This window comes from Erpetoichthys calabaricus, chromosome 1, assembly GCF_900747795.2.
Source record: "Erpetoichthys calabaricus chromosome 1, fErpCal1.3, whole genome shotgun sequence".
Classification (NCBI taxonomy): domain Eukaryota; kingdom Metazoa; phylum Chordata; class Cladistia; order Polypteriformes; family Polypteridae; genus Erpetoichthys; species Erpetoichthys calabaricus.
In genome coordinates, this window is record NC_041394.2 from 80,118,338 (window position 1) to 80,135,847 (window position 17,510).

General features: G+C 34.5%; 1 protein-coding gene across 2 annotated transcripts in view; it reads left to right on the top strand.

Moving 5' to 3' along the window:
- Positions 1-17,198, top strand: part of naa40 (N-alpha-acetyltransferase 40, NatD catalytic subunit) — a 35,739-nt gene extending 18,541 nt beyond the window's left edge. For both annotated transcript variants that reach the window (XM_028802687.2, XM_028802677.2), the window contains 5 exons: positions 4,321-4,416; positions 8,264-8,422; positions 10,033-10,116; positions 11,924-12,001; positions 13,966-17,198. In XM_028802687.2, coding sequence (XP_028658520.1) covers positions 4,321-4,416; positions 8,264-8,422; positions 10,033-10,116; positions 11,924-12,001; positions 13,966-14,107 — 559 coding nt within the window. In that variant the 3' untranslated portion in view covers positions 14,108-17,198. The remainder of the gene's footprint in view (positions 1-4,320; positions 4,417-8,263; positions 8,423-10,032; positions 10,117-11,923; positions 12,002-13,965) is intronic.
- Positions 17,199-17,510: the final 312 nt, after the last annotated feature.

Sequence of the window (17,510 nt, forward strand, 5' to 3'; positions counted from 1 at the left end):
TTAAATCTCAATGCCAAATCCAAGCCTTAAACAATTCTATTTATTGGAAGCTCAAAATAATTACGGTAAATTCAAACCATGAAAGATTTCAATGATGTACACTGTTGTGTATTTACTATTGCAGAAAGAAGCACAAAGCTGAGTTGCTACAAAATGAGAATCAAGCACCATATGCTTCCCTCCTCTAGCATCACAGTAACTGAAGCACATTGCTTTTTTTGCTAATGGCCAGTAGTATGTGGGAGACAAATGGCTGTGTTGGTATAACATGGGCTTTTTCTCTTTTTCTTGGATGGAAATACGTTTACCTATTTCCAAAATTCACCCAATTTGTAGACACTTTTCCAACAGCTGCTCTAAGTTAAATAAGTTCTGTAAAACAAGCTAGCCTCAATATCTTTGGGATTACTCAGGTCCCTTATGACTGTTGTCCTTATATGCGTGTGTCATAAATTGTTTGGCTTGGTTTAACTGACAGTTTTTTAGCTGGGTTTATACATATGTTAGTCTGAAAATTCATAGGAATCACACTAGGCTTAAATCTTGCAAATTCTGTGGTTGACTTTCTTGGTACTCCTGGCCTAGCTTCATTCATACAATACCTGCGCATGATCTGTGTATTTTACTAGTATTATCTATATTACTAAACGACAGTTTAATTTATGCATGGACGGCGGATGCACCGCATGCGCACTGCGCCGCAGCGCCCCAGAGTCAAACCCAGCGGCTTCCCAGAGTCTGTAGGTGGTGCCCAAACAACACAACCTGTAAACTAAACTTGCTCTAATCCACTGTGCCAGCAGTTGGTGTCAGCAGAGGCAAAGGAGTCACGGCTACAAATGGAAAGAGCTCAACGATGTGTAATACAAAACCGAGCCCGTAGTTCCCAGAGTCAGTGCGTGGCGCCCAAACACCACAACCTGTAAACTACACCTGCTCTAATCCACTGTGCCAGCAGTCAGTGTGTGTAAGTTGGAGTATGCTTCCTAACAGTAAACAACTTCTACCTAACAACACAGCCACAGAACAACAAAGATGAGACCGCATGGATAAAAACAATACACGGAGGCTCCTACGACGCGCTTCAGACACACCAGAAGCAAAGACGTCACGGCTCCACAATGAAAGAGCTCAACTAACGGAAATACAAAACGAGCCCGTATGGATAAACACAATGAACGAACGCGCCCACAACGCGCTTATGACACAGCAGAGGCAAAGGAGTCACGGCTCCAAATGGAAGGAGCTCAACGATTAGTAATACAAACATGAGCCCGTTTATTTAATTAAATGAAAACTTTACCATGGCTACGACCTGTAAACTAAACCTGAGCTAAAGCGTGCACGCCAGGTTGTACAGCCGCCTGAACGTGACCGCCCACACCACCGCATATACCACGTTCGTTTAGTAATGTAGCCCTCCATGCCCGGATCCGCCGCCATGGTCACTTCAGCACGTGAATCTGCCGCCGTCAGCAAACGACTTCTCGCTGACGACACAGTCATAGAAAAACAAAAAAGAGACTGCATGTATAAAAACAATAAATGAAGGCGCCTACAATGCGCTTCTGAAACACCAGAACCAGATGAGTCACAGCTCCAAAAAGAAACCGCTTTAGTACAAGTATGTTTAATTAAATGAACTTTCCCAGGATGCACCCACCCTCCATGATATTTCATCCCTCCAAGTATCGGAGGGAACAGAAAGTGATTGCCATTCTTGGATTTGAGATTCTTTCGAGAATCGCGGGCTTGCTGGTTGTGTATATATGTGAAAGTGGATAATGCTATTTAAAGGTGTGGAGTTGCTGGTGTGTCTCTTTGTGTGATTCAGAGGGAGAATGTACAAAACTAAAGATATATTGTAACAGTGCCATTGAATGTACCATGGTAATTGTTGTGTGTATTGAGTAGGACCAGCAACCCTTAAAATATTTTCATAAAATAGTGTCAAGATTGTATCAAAACTATATCAACACTACCCATGAAAACGGTTAGGCATATGTGCTTTGTGGGTGACAAATGACTATTGATAAAATAAACTGATGGAGGCCAGCATAACTGTGCAGTTCCAGATTGGCTATAGTCAGCCAGGTAGTAGGTGGGTGTAGACCAGGGTTCTCAAACTCCGGTCCTAGAGGGCCACAGTGGCTGCAGGTTTTCATTCTAACCATTTTCTTAATTAGTGACCTGTTTTTGCTGCTTATTAACTTCTTATGAATTAATTGTAATTGACTTACTCTTAAAGACTCAGACCCTTTGTTTCTTTTTCCTTAATTAGCTGCCAAACAATAATGAGATACAAAATGAGCCAAAATGTGACTAGCAAACTATCCATCATACAAAATGAGCCAAAATATGACTAGCAAACTATCCATCATACAATAAAGAAAGATGAAGGTCTCAGGAATGTTGATCTGCTCAGGTCCACAAAACACTTGAACAGTATTCTTAGAAAGAGAAAATCAACATTTTCAGAAATATATTCTATTGCACAATGAGAGCAGCAACAAGCCAAGGAATTAAAGAATGGGTTTAATTAACAACAAGACTCTGCACTTACTGTAATTAAGCAATAGGTTGGAGTGAAATTGATTGGAGTTTGAGGCCCTGACTTAGTTGGTCTTCTGTTGACTCACTCACTTTACATTTCATTTCTGTTTGGGTGCCATTTAAGGAAAGAAATTAAACAATTCAGAGGAACGATGAAAAAATTCAGTGAAACAAATCTTAAAAAAACAAGTCAGTTAAAATTAATTCAAAAAAAGTTAATTAGCCGCAAAAACAGGTCACTAATTAAGAAAAGGGTTAGAATGAAAACCTGCAGCCACTGCGGCCCTCCAGGATCGAAGTTTGAGAACACAGTTATAGACAGAGGGCAAATCATGCACATGTCTCTTGTTGTAATCAACAGGTTACAACAGTGGATGATTTAAGTGTTGCACTTGTAAAAGACAAGAAGATGGGATTATAGTGGTATAAGGAACAGGAACATTAGACATTGTGAGTTTGGTACAACTTTAGCTAGTCGAAAGAATTCGGTATTCTCCAGAATGATATACCAGAATACAGTAAAACCCCATATTGATTCATACCCCCAGATTTTATCATTGCAGACTGGTGTGGTGTGTGTTTGTGGCATGTTTTGAGCCTCCTGAGATGATTAAGACTGAATACTTGTGTCAATATGATATTTCAGCTTTTTCTATTTAATACATTTGCTAACATTTCTAAAATCCTCATTCTGTGGTATTTAGCGTTACTTCATGTAGGGAAAAAATAATACAGCACAAAGCTGTAACAAACTAAAATGTGAAAAAATGAATGGGTCTGAATAGTTTCTAAAACCTCTGTGTTTATGCACGTATGTGGAAAGAAAAAAGCTTTTTTTCCCTTCCTCCACAGTTGATATTGATGAACTTGGTTCAGACAGGGTTAATATAATCCTGTTCAGTCTTTGAATACACAACAGTTACTGCTGTCTCACAGCCAAAATCCACATTGATCACGTATAACTTTGACTTACTTTTTATCTCCATCTGCCTCATGAGGACATTTGCATAACTTAAAATCTCACTAACAGTTCTTATTTTATCATTATTTAAAAGTTCTATTGATGATTCAGGTTGGGATAGAGGCATGCTTTATGTACCTTACTTAAGCGCTCCACAAAACCCCAGCATAACTGATGTTTCTCCTTTCACAAACAAATATGTGCACTGGCAGTTCTATGGCCACGGAAATCAAAACTATTATTAGAAGTAGTAGTATTGCCAATGCACAGTGTACAGTGAAATTCTTAATTGCATGTCTGGCCAATAAACAGTACATTGCTTCTCTCCAATACCACGAGAGAGTAGATATCAAGTTTATTCCAAGTCAGGCCTGATCAGTGTCTGTGGTGATTACATTTTACATAACAATCTCTTGTTGAATTGGCAGTATATTGAAGATATGCATAGGCTATTTTTTTTTTAAATTTTGTAATAACTTGGAACAGTTGGATTGGTATTGTTACTTGAAACTTCAGATTTATATTTTGGATACAGGAAAAGAAATGGTTTTAATACATCCTCAGCCAAAATATTAATTGTATGTCAGTTCAGTAAAACAGTTCAGTAGCTTTGCCATTTATTAACCAAAAATCCACACTACTTCAGGAATCACTTAAAATTATACTTCATTTTTAAAATACTATAAATGTATTCAAGCCACTTCAGAAATTGCTTTTTTGGAAAATGTTTTGATTAATTGCAACCAGCTGTGAATGTGTGAATCGATTATCTTCTGCTATGAGATATTTTTTCTGTTTATGTGCAGGTTAAACCTGACAATTGAATGTCAGCGTGTCTCTTCTATGAAGCCAGGTGTAGTGGAGTGGGCCTACGATCTAACCAGAAACAACATGCAGACACTGTAAGGGAATTTCAGATTTTTACATTACATCTGAACTATTAAAGACTATTATTTTGTAAAGTGTATCATTAATTTGCAGTTTTCTTTCAGCTTTGGACAAATTGGCATATTTTGTGAGTGTCTTGCACCTGATGCTACCTGAATGAGCTCTGGTCTCTTGTAAACTGTCTAAAGGGAAGGTGCTTCAAAGCATTTAATGAAATAATTTCAAAATGAGTAGCTGTTCACCATTCTGTAAATAATACATTTAAAAAACTAGTGTAATGCATGGATTAAATGTTCAGCAAATTTTAACCAGTTAATTACCTAACGTATTCCTATTGTACTCTAACAATCATAAATAAGTAATATTTGATACTGTTATAATAGTAATGTGTAATTTTGTTTTTAAATTAAAAAATGTTTATCATAATTCAAAGCTTATATGTTGGCTTATTTTTAAAGTAATTATCTAATATTTATTGTGCTGATATACATTTGCATGAAACATTCTCTATTTAGGTTTACACATTTTAACAGTATTACCAGCAAGTACTGCAGTTAAAGATATTAAATATGCTAGGAAACGTGTGACCCATTCTTAAGAAGGCCCCAAACATGGGTCTTGAGTCCTCTTTTTCCTGTCATAGCCTGGAATATTGTTTTAATGGCTTAGCAAATCAAACATCAGATTTTACATACAGAGTTCCAATATAAATACTTTTGGGGTATGCAAAGTTTGTTTTAAGGAATGTGGTAGCAATAGGTGATGTTCCTATTATGCCAGTAATGCCTCAGTTTTGAGATTGCCATACTTTTTAAGGAAAGTTAAAAATGTTTGTGTAATTATTGCTTGACATCGGCATCAGTTTATTGAAATAGATTGTGTTATAAATCTATTCTCATGCAAAGATGATGAAATGACTTCAGCATCAGTTTACTGAAAAAGATTGTGTTATAAATCTATTCTCATGCAAAGATGATGAAATGCGTATCTATTACTAAATAGTACACAATTTGTACCAAGTCGAAGTGAATAAAGGGGGTTTATTTTTTGTTGGAATTTATACTAAGACAGTTATGATATGATATACAGTAAGTAACTTAAGCCGTCTGAAAAAATTAGGCATATAAAGCCACATTCAATAAGCAGGTATCCATTATTAGAGATTTTTATCACTGAATTTTTACTTCAGTACAGTTAAATTTGGGATCCCTTTGCAAAGTATTATTTTAAATGCCAAAATTACAAGCTTGACTTGCAAAGAACACCCCCCACGATCCTGTTGTTTATTAAGCGGGTTAGAAATAGCCTTTGAAACCTTTGAAATAGCGTAAATTGACACTCCATATGCCTATATTACTGACCTACATTTTTTCGAAGTTTTGTGATAAGGAGTAATTTTGAACACTCACATCCCATTGGGGGGGGGGTAAGGTATTATGCTTTAACTTACTAATAATATTCACATTTATAATTTGGATAGCGTCTTAAAGCACAAGGACGTATAAAACAAATTTTAGCACAATACACTATTCACTGTTTTCTATAAGTCAAAATAAATATTTAGGTGATTAACTCCGATGCACTGCATATCCATTATTTGGTTATATACACTGTACCACACATATTTGTTTGTTAATGTCTTTTTTGTTGTTTTTCTGTATCTCATTTGTACAACTCCAGAACAAAAATACAATTACTCACAGTTATAGCTGTAATAAGTAATTAAAAAAAAATGTGACCTATTGGATTGCTTATTGAATGACATTTCCCATTGAGGAATAATATGTGACTCATAAATACATTTCCCCCAGTTTGGAATGTATAACAATTCCAGGCCATAAGACTTAAAAATGTCAAAAATTCAATATTTGATTGCATAGTCGTTCAAGTTTCATTTGTGCTTATTGTGATAGTACTGCTTGTCTTTGTTTGTATATTTGTTGAAAACAACAATTTGCACATGAATATAGTACATTTTACTAACTATAACAGGTTAGTTACAGAATATATATACTAACTATAACTATATATATATCTTAATACATAATTCACCTGCCTACTCACTCACTCACGTCCGTCCGAAGCCAAATGTGCAGTCGCCTTCTGCGCAGCTGCCCGAAAAACCTTACGAGACCGACATCCAACCCCATTATCGCGGCAGGCGGCGGATTTATGGCCACAAAAATTCAAAGAGAAAGGCGACTTCGATTAAAGCTCTAGAGGCCTGAAAGGCGATTTCGACTACAGCTCGAGGCCTAATTACACATTCTGATTCAATTACACATTCATTCAATACACCTGTATCAGGTTTGTGGTGCTTATACTTATTACTATTACATATTGTACTGGAACATTCACCATTCAATATTATACTATAGGCCTGGAAAATTCATCAATAAACAGTACAAGCCTGTACAGTAATGAGTAAAGCGGACTACAATCATTACAAAACAACTTCTTCGTTACTTATCATTTGTTCTTCATACACTGCTGACACAAACTCGTGCCCGTTTCATCTTACCTTGTCGAAACGGGCTCTTTGTCTCGTGTATATATATCTGCTTAATAACTATATATAACTATAACATGTACTGTAACTATAACATGTTAGTTACAGAATAATTGCCATTGCATACCTTTTATTATGTACAAAAAATCTAAAGCTGCTTTGACATATTTAACAGCAAGATTTTAATATTTTGAATATACATCCATAGGATAGTTCTTTGGAAAGTGTAAAAACTATTGAAGAAATTGTAGTCTGTATCACATTAGCTTTTACCAATCAAGTTGCAATTAAGAGGCATAAACTGTTATTATTGTGTTTTGTTTTAAGATGTGTGGTGCTGTATATAGGATATACAGGGTAATTTATAAGGGGAACTGTATACATTTTGGGGATAAAACTATCAACTAATTTAGATTTTATGTAATTTATACTGGTTCATTGAGTCGATACTGCTAATCCTATTGGAGTAAACTGTGCTTTTTTGATGAAAATCTAAAATAATTTCCTAAAAACTACATTATAAAAGTAAACAAGGAAACAGGAATATGAGATGAGTAGGTCATATATTAATTCTACTGTTTTTACTTGAGCATCAGGATAATTTTTAAATCATGTTATATAGTTAAATGAATTACAGTACCTGGTGATCATGATGGCAAATATTGTTAGATACAATGAAAGGTTTTTTTTTTAGTAGATTCTTAGAAATTTTAAAGGTTTAAAGTAGTACTGTGTCAATAAAATCAGGAAATGCAGTAGGTACACAACAGATTTAGTAGACACATAATACAAGTAGAGCTGCACATAATGGCACCATTTTAATTACTACTGCCTCACTGCTTCACATTCCAAGCTTAGTCAGTGTCTGTGTGGAATCTGTGTGCTGTGCCCTTATCTACGTGAGGTTTAGCCCACACATCTCAAAGATGTGATTATTAGGTTGATATTCAATTCTAAATGGGCCCGGAGTATTTTGAGTGTGGCAATAAATGTGTATTGCAGTGGACTGGTCATTGATATCTTTTGGCTTCATGTGACCCTGATCTCAGTATGTGATTTAGAAAATGGATGGATAATTAATGAAATTTTGAAAGACTGAATAACTTTTTGTATAGCATTCTTTGCATTTTTATTGGTTTTGAAGGGAAATATTGTAAAATTTTCTAATAAATTGATGTGTTTTTTTTTATCATGTAAAACAAGCCAGCATGTTGGGTGGGTTTTTAAAGACTCGTTTAATGTAATAGAGTAAATTTTACGATCAGCCTCAGTTACTAATGTATTTGTTTTGTAGTGTTTTTCCCTTGTAGGAAAGTGAAGAACTGAAAACTTTTTTTTTTTTTTTTTTGAAGTTATGAGCAGAGTGAATGGGGCTGGAAAGACAGAGAAAAGAAAGAAGAAATGACAGATGATCGTGCCTGGTACCTCATTGCTTTTGACACAGACAATTCTCCTGTTGCTTTCTCACATTTTCGCTTTGACGTGGAGTGTGGAGAGGAAGTTTTATATTGGTGCGTGGCTAATTTGCAGTATGAAAACTCGACTGATGCATTTTCAGAATATGCTTGAACAACCTGAACATAACTTTAGAGCTAAGGTCTCCTTTTTAACTTACAATGTTTTAGAGTGATATTTGAAATGATTACATTTTATGAACTAATACATTTTACTAGATGGTACAGTGGTTGGAACTCCTGCTGTAAAACTCTAGGAAGCTGAATTTAATCTTAATCAGTCACAGGCTGTGTGGTCAGAACTTTCTCTGAGTAGCTCCATAGTTTCCCACCATTTTATACCTGCTCTGTGGCCCAAAATTACAATATGCAACAAGTTCAGCTAATGAGTGGGTGAATGTATTTTGCCTTTTAATGTAACATCTTGCAATGACATGCAGAATGTACTATTTGTTACAAATTTTGTTAAACTGATGATGAATCTTAATTCATCCTAAACCACCAGCTCTAAGGACATTCATGTCTTTAAAACAGGGTTATTTATGTGTTTCATAAACCAAGGATACTTTAGAGAAAAGAGTCACCAAACGTTGCATGAATAATGTTTATGATGGGTGGGCATAAGACAAACTAATCAGGCCACCTAAATGTTAACTTTTAAATGATAAATCTATGGGCTTTCCATGTCAAGTTTTAATTATTGATTTCTGGGACAAGAAAAGGGAGCTCCTGACTTGTTTGTATCCTACTGGAAAATGTTATGTGCTTAAAGTTAATTGTGCATGTACGCAACTCCACATGCATGCACCTTACAGGGAACATTTGTCAACAGTAGGCAGCTGTTTCTATTTAATTTGGTTTTCAATTATGAAGTATTAATTTCAGTTTAGTTTTTGCTTTTCACTCAGCTTTTATTTTTATTTTCGTTTAATTTAAGAAAATTTTTTTTTGGCCATTTAATTGCACTATGGAACACCTTCGATTAAAAGAATTTTTTTATTACAAATTACTCAATGAGACTTTTATCTTTTACCCCACACATCCTGACATTACTGAGCAAGACACAGTTTTATTGTAATTATGAATAGAAAATGTTTAGTCTATTTTATAGCATTTAGATTCATGTGACTGAATTATTCTCTGTACATTTTTTTAAAATATTTAATAGGGCTATTTACCTGAAAGTACATGTTATAAAACTGTAAATTGAATTTAAACATTTCAAAAAGAACTGTTACTGGCTTTGAAGTCAGGTGATTTGTTTAGAAATATTCAGAATATGCATGTGATTTTTTTCAGAAATACATCAGTTTGCCCTAAACATTGGGTCATTGTTTTTGTTTTGGTATCAAGGGGTCCTTAGACAACAGACAGAAATGCAAATACCTACAACAGTCTTCTTACCATATGATCAATCCTTTATCTCGTTATGGCACCTTTTTTCAGATTCAGTCCCCATTTCAAGCTTTTCTCTGGGGAAGTATCAGTAAATCAACATAAATAAGCAGCACTTACAATAATGGGGTAGCTTTATTAATATTAAATAAAATGTACCTTGTTTTCAGAACTGTTATACTGTAGGTTAAAAAATGTTGAATGATGTTAAGTACTTTATAACTATTAATAACATCCTTTTTGTGAATAAATATGTCTTGTTTTGTTTATAGTTATGAGGTCCAGTTAGAGAGTAATGCACGAAGAAAAGGTCTTGGAAAGTTCTTGATTCAGATACTACAGCTTATCGCTAACAGGTAAGTAGACAATGAATATGGCTTTTATGAAGGATCAGCAAATATGTTTCTTTATTCCTTAGCCCATGTTCAGGTTATTCCTTGGAATTTTGGGGTGGGAGTTTGGGAATGGAATATACCTTGTTAAAAAAAAAAAATAAGAAAAGTTGAGGTGTTGGACAAGTCCTCAAAATCTTGGAGTTATTTGGAAGTAGAGTGTTGGAAAAATAAAGTGTACATCATTGAATGTGCTCAGATAATGTCATCAGATTTCATTGTAGTGATTGGTAGTATATAATTAGTTGTTTTATCAGGTCATGCAAGTACTATTGTTCTAACATTGTTTTTTATTTTTATAGAAAATATGACAATGTTGCATCTGATATGCAGTCACAGCTATATGTTTGCCACAGTTTGATATGATTTGTTCTAATTATACCAGCAGATACCAGAAAATCTTGAGAAAATATTTGAGCAATGTATTGGGCCATTTTTTACACTTCTATTGAAGCCTAAAACTTGTAGGTGTTCTGCTTTTGTGTAGGCAGATTTCTGCACATACTAAATAGTGGAGTGTAAAAGAAAAGGAAAGGTACCATATATTTCCTTATTTTGTAAAATTTTGAAATGATATATGATGAAAGTAGTCATCTGAATTTAAAGTTATCCCAAAATCAAGATTGGAAATAAGAAGTGACTTTATTGAAACTTCAAAGTGACACTAATGTCTTCTATTCTTCAGTACAACTACAGTGTAAAATTTAACTGTTAAAATTGCTGCAACATAATGGAGATATGTATGTAATTTCAAGCAATAAAAGCTATGCATTGTAACAAGCCAGTAAATATAAAACAAATGGGTGCTTTTTATTAATATTAAAAGTTGGGATACATTTTAATAATTGACTTTCATTCAAGCATGAAAGGTTGAGAATCACAAAGTAAAAAATACTTCGATTCCATAAAGAAGCCATGATAATAACTAAATAGAAATGCTCCATGTTTTGATCGGTGCTGTCACCTTATCCCCACTATTATTTTCAGTGTAAGTTTATAATTTAGGTTTGTGTTTTGCTGATCACCACATTAGGACTTGCATTGAACTTCATGATGCAAAGAGAATTTTTATTTATATTTATTCTACTTTAATATTTATTATACTTAATTGCACCAGATTTGTTTCAAATTATCATGAAATTGTGTTAGGCCTGGAGAAGCATTTGGAGAGAATAGAGTGACTTCTACAATTGTCTGCAGTAGCCATGTACGTTTTCCATGTTTTACTTGCTTTATATGGCCTTAGATTTTGGATTTGTAATTAATTTCTGACACGTGTATATATACTGTACATTAACCCCCAAAAAGTTTAGGACTCAGAACTGCTTAATGCACAGTTCTATATCAAGAACAGCCAGCTTGTTTTTTTTCTTATTTATTTATTAATTTTACAAGTTTTCAGGATTTACAGCATATCTGTCTAGAATTTAATGCTTTAAATCATTATAAAACAGTTAATAGTGATAGCATTGCCATTAGTTATATTTTTTATTTAAGGATTTGGTAGAAAAATGTGAAAAAACAGCTTTGCAGCTGCTTTCTTTGTGGTTAATCAAATCACATTTTCATTAGTAGTTCAAACTCATTTTTATTAAACATCTGTAGCAGCTGATGAAAGCGGGTGGAGGATGGAAATATGTATTGTGATGCACTAAATAAGCATAGACAGTCTAGGCAATTTTGCAAAGTTTATTTTCTAGATTATTAATTGTACAGTATATTTTCCTGCAAATATATATTTTTTTTAATTTGCTTAATGCTTAATTTGTAGTACTCAGATGAAGAAGGTGATGTTAACAGTATTCAAACACAATCATGGTGCTTATCAGTTCTTCAGGGAAGCTTTGCAGTAAGTATTTTTCATTTCATTTATTTTTAATTATTGGTTTTGTTCATGCCTTCTGACAATTCAGAAATTAAGACTGCATTTACAGATATTTTGTATATTAATGTTAAGTGCATTGTAAAATGTTGCATAAAGTAAACCTGCTCATTGTATTGTCTGATTTTTATTTTATTACTGATTAGCTTATCTCATTACCTAATTTCTTTATACCATAATTAAATTAGATTGGGAAGAGATTGTTGTCTCCTCTTTGGCTGGTTCTTATTGAGAATATTTCACCTTTCAGTGACTTTAGAAAATTAAGATGGTATAAAAAGAAAGATAAATGGAGATTGATGAAACATAATTCTGCAATAAGCTGTAAATTAAAAATCTAATTAAAGGTCTGGTGGATTATGTCAACATTTATTTAAATGCACAAGACTACTCTAAACGAATACCTGTTAAGTAAGGAAGTTGGCAATAGGCTATTCCGGAATCCGTGTCAGCCAGTGGCTGCATTTCCGGCACTGATATCAAAATGGACTAGCTATGGTGTTTTTCACCCGATCGCTTCAAGATATGCCCAGACTTGCAGTAAACGACGTAAGTCGTATTATTCAAACATTGTGCCAAATGTTGGGAGCTAAAAAGGAGAAGGGCTTCAAACTGCATGTTTCAAGCTACATCCACAATTATGAAGGTAAGATCCGGATGTATTAAAAACTTGTCTATGAACTTGCATGGGACAAATATTTGATTACATTAGGGTACTTTAAAAATAAAAGAATTTCAATAGTCATTACACTTTATTCAGGGACAGGTGAATATGTATGTACTGTAAGCTTAATACTGCAATGACGGTGGACAAGTTATATCAGACAGGGATAAGTCACCAAAAGAATGAACTGGCATTACGTCATCAATAGCAGGAGCGCCTCTGCAATCAGCAGCTCTACACAGTTCATGTGTTTTTTCCAATTAGTGCAGCAAAAGGGTTTTATATAAAGATAAGCCACCTCCACCATGGAAAGAGAAGTGAATCCATCCATTGTGCCACTTGGCAACAATGCTACAGTACATAATAACATGAGTCTGCTGGGCATCTTCCATCCATCCATTTTCCAACCCGCTGAATCCGAACACAGGGTCACGGGGGTCTGCTGGAGCCAATCCCAGCCAACACAGGGCACAAGGCAGGGAACCAATCCTGGGCAGGGTGCCAACCCACCGCAGGACACACACAAACACACCCACACACCAAGCACACACTAGGGCCAATTTAGAATCGCCAATCCACCTAGCCTGCATGTCTTTGGATTGTGGGAGGAAACCGGAGCGCCCGGAGGAAACCCACGCAGACACGGGGAGAACATGCAAACTCCACGCAGGGAGGACCCGGTAAGCGAACCCGGGTCCGCAGGTCTCCCAACTGCGAGGCAGCAGCGCTACCCACTGCGCCACCGTGCCGCCGCTGGGCATCTTACCTTGTTTTAAAAAAAAAAAAAAAAACAAATGTCTCTGACTGAGCCAGCAAAATTGTGAATGCCAAACTTTTTTCTTTATTGATATGGATACTTGCATGACCAATGTGTTACATATAATTTTTCATTTTTATGCCTAAGCGTAACTAATTAATTGATCACAGAAGAAACAGAAGGACATTACAAATTATATAATTTAAGATTGTGGAACTGCATATCACATTGTGACAAGGTCATCATAGGGTTAGTTTTTCCCAGTAATTTAAGGGGTACACTGAGCAGTTTACATTATTATTATTTGCCCGTTGTGTTAGGTCTTTACTGCTTTGAATACAGTGTTTGCTGTGAATATTGTAATTTTACAATGCCTTTTTTTTGTTAAACAAAGCATTTTATGTGGAATTACTACTATTGTCTTTGGATAAACATTTGACAGCTGTATATTATCTTAATCCAATTAACCCACTGCTGTACATTTCATTATCTTGTCTTTTATTGCAATAGGTTTGAAATTGATGACTCATCACCGAGCATGTCTGGATGCTGTGGCGATGAATGCTCTTATGAGATTCTGAGTCGAAGAACAAAATATGGAGAGGGTCAACATTCTCATGGTGGTGGACATTGCGGGGGCTGCTGCCATTGAGGGAGGAGCTCCCTGTTTTTCTTTGTATTCATCCATTTTTTTAAATCATCCTTTACATTAAATTACATTAAATTGTTCCCAGCATTATTGTTGGTGTGTGCAAAATGTTGAATGCCATACAGCTTTAGGTGATTTTTTTTTCTCTGAACCATTTTCGTAGTTCATATTTAAATTTCCTCTCTGCATGGAATATTTATGAGGAATATATACTGTATTGTCTCCCATCTTTTTTAATCTTGACATGCTACTGGCCAATGGTTGGTCTACATTACTTCCCTTATCCACTTTGTTTCTACTCCGCTAATAGTATTTCTGTATATTTGTGAGTTTTAAACCTAGCTTTACTTTGTCACTCTACAGCAGCCTACAGCATGTGCTTTTCAAGAAGTAAAACTGCTCGAGCAAAAAGGATAACTGATACCCAGTTTGTTTACAGACTCTTAGCCACTTCCGATCTTAGATCTATTTTCTGGAATTACTTAAGAAATGTAAAAACACCCTCACTACCTCTCATGTTTGCCTTTTCAACACTATACATCTATGTACTGTAAGTGTCAAATGTCGGTGAAGTTTTGCTTTACTGCCTATCTGTAAACTTTCCTCTTTGTGACTGACAATCCTTCCCCAACATCTTGGCTACCTCGTGATCTCCGCATCCAGAGAATTTTATTCTGGGACTCAAAGAAAAACATCAAGGGTCATTGAGGTTCCCATCTAAACTGTAGGGAAGGTCCAGCAGCTGATCTTGAGGTACTGTACATAGTTTGTTGTAAAATGTTTGACTTGAAAGCAGCAAACATTCTAAAGCAGGGCATGCTCATTAAAAATAGCCCTTTTGTACGGTATAACACCCTGAAACTGATGTTATTATTTAGAAATGTGTAGGTTGGTTAAACTTCACTTGAATGAGTGGTGCTAAACAAAAAATAAATATTTTTAAGGCACACAATATTAAATGGCTCTATTGACTACAGTGAGCATATTTGTTTGTCATTTTGGTTGCTTTTTACAAATTAAGTTTTAAGAAAAGCACAATACCATTAAAAAACAACTTTATAATAAATGTGAAAATGTACTGTATCATGCTGTATTTAACTGTCTTAAGTTTAAGAACAAGTTGCTGCGATATGAAGTAGTATCTAGAAATTTTCATCTTTCCTGTTTGGTGCTACATTTAAAATGTAAAATAGAGATTTTTTTTTTTGCTGTCTGCAAATTTGAAAGCTTTCTGATTATCTTTCTAATAGCAGCCATACATAAATTTTCTTAAACTTTATTAGTTTTCAAGTGCCACTTTGTATTTATATGCACAAGTCTAAAACTTTCAATAAAGAAAAGACCTAAATCTCTTGGGAGAGTTAACAAGAATGATAACATTATACTTCTGCCAGCTCTTTATTAATTTTTACAAGTGTTTCTTCAGAATGGACAGAAATCTAGATTTTATTTTTCTTCTTACAAAGGCCTTTTGTGGATGTCTGCATTTTATTTTTCATTCTTGGAAAAGATACCATGACATTTTCTGCTTTTTTTTTTTTTTATTATTAATGTGTTATATTTCATAAGTCAACCTTTCTTTTTATTATACAGTCTTAGACTGTGCAGTTATTTCTTAAAGATGTTTAAGTGCATAACACTGTACTTTTTTTTTTTTCTTCTATGTTTCCTTCTTGCCTGTAGTGATTAAGGGAAATCTGAGTACATAATACATTTAGGTTCAATGAAGGTTGAGGTTGCACCTTATTGTGATAATTTTCTTAGTATCGTGGAAGCAGAAAATGTATAAGTCTGTTGTGCTTATCTTTGGAACTCTCAGGTTGAAACTCTTAGAGATGTTTCCTCCTCATTAGAAAAATGCTGTTACCCACATTTTGCTTTTGTATCAATTTTCATTTCTTTTCTCATAGTCTCTTCACTCCAAATTTAGAAGTTACTTAATTTACGTAAAGCATCATTCTTGTAGGAAGAAAATTAAAGAAATATAATTGTAATTTGTAAGAAAAGGAAGGTTTTAGTGTATGTATTTGTATGTGACTATTTCTTCTTAGTCTACTTATGCATCACAGCTTTTAGTTATTTTGCTGTTTAGTGACATTTGAAATTTCATTGGATAAATTGCTCAGTATTAATATAAAGTGTTAAACATGCTCAATGAAACACTTATTTCAATAAGAAAAATCATGTGCTGTATCCTTTAAAGTGTGAAAAGTAGTGTGTTAAGGCAATAGTCAGACATCATACCTTTGTTTGCATATGTTTGTAGGTAGTACAATCTGTCAGATATGGAAATTTTAAATGAGCTGGTCATCAAAATAAATGTATGGAAGCTTAAAATCAAATATGCACATACTTCCCTGCTCTCAATAGCAAGAATTAATTTAGGGTGTGTATGTTTATCATCTATATAGGGTTTTGATATGAAAGTTTTAATATTGTATGTTTCTGATGGTGTCTGATGTAGAAATTGCCAGTCTGGCCTGTCATGTATGGTATGGATCTGGTGTTACATTTAATTATTTTTATCGTATCTCATTTTTTATGCAAAAAAGTCTGGTTAAAAAAATACCCAAAAATTCAGGAAATACCATATCCGTTTCTTTTGTCTGCTATTGTGTTTATTATAAAAATGATACCGGTATGTACAGTATATATAATACTGTGTGTGTATATAGTATATATTGTGTATATAGAAATAGTGTTGGATTTGCAGATTGCAGGTTTTGTCATAAAGGAAAACTTTGCCATGCTTTAATAATTCTGTTTTTTATAGACTGCAATGCAGTCAGGATGCTCTTTGTATTGAAACGTTAAAGAAAAAAAGTTGTCTTGTTACAGTACTTTTTAAACTTTTTTTATGACTTGTGTACTCTGAGTTTGGTCCTCAACTTTCCCCTGCCTTGTTTACATGTATGATACATTTTTTAATGTTTAACATGTGTGTCCTCTTAAATCATTTACATTGGCCATTTTGAGATATGTTAGGATAAATATTTTGTTTGATTTTAGTTAAACGAGAAAGGAACACAACAAAGCAGTTTTTATTTTGTTTTATTTGTATGTTAACAAATAAACACTTTGACCCTAAAAATAAGAGTCATTGTTGTAGTTTGTCATTGTGGTTACTGATAAGGTTATTTTTTAAAATTCTTTTGTCATATAAAATTGTTTTTATTAAGCCATGATTTACAAATTAACTATGGATGATCCCTAGAAAAGTATTATATATTATGAAAATTGCAGCAAAGCAGCGGGTCCAGATGGAGTATCGCCACGACTGTTGAAGGCCTGTGCGCTGGACCTGGGGAGTCCCCTGCAGCACATCTTCAACCTGAGCCTGGAACAGGGGAGAGTCCTCAGGCTTTGGAAAACATCTTGCATCACCCCAGTCCCAAAGGTATCACGT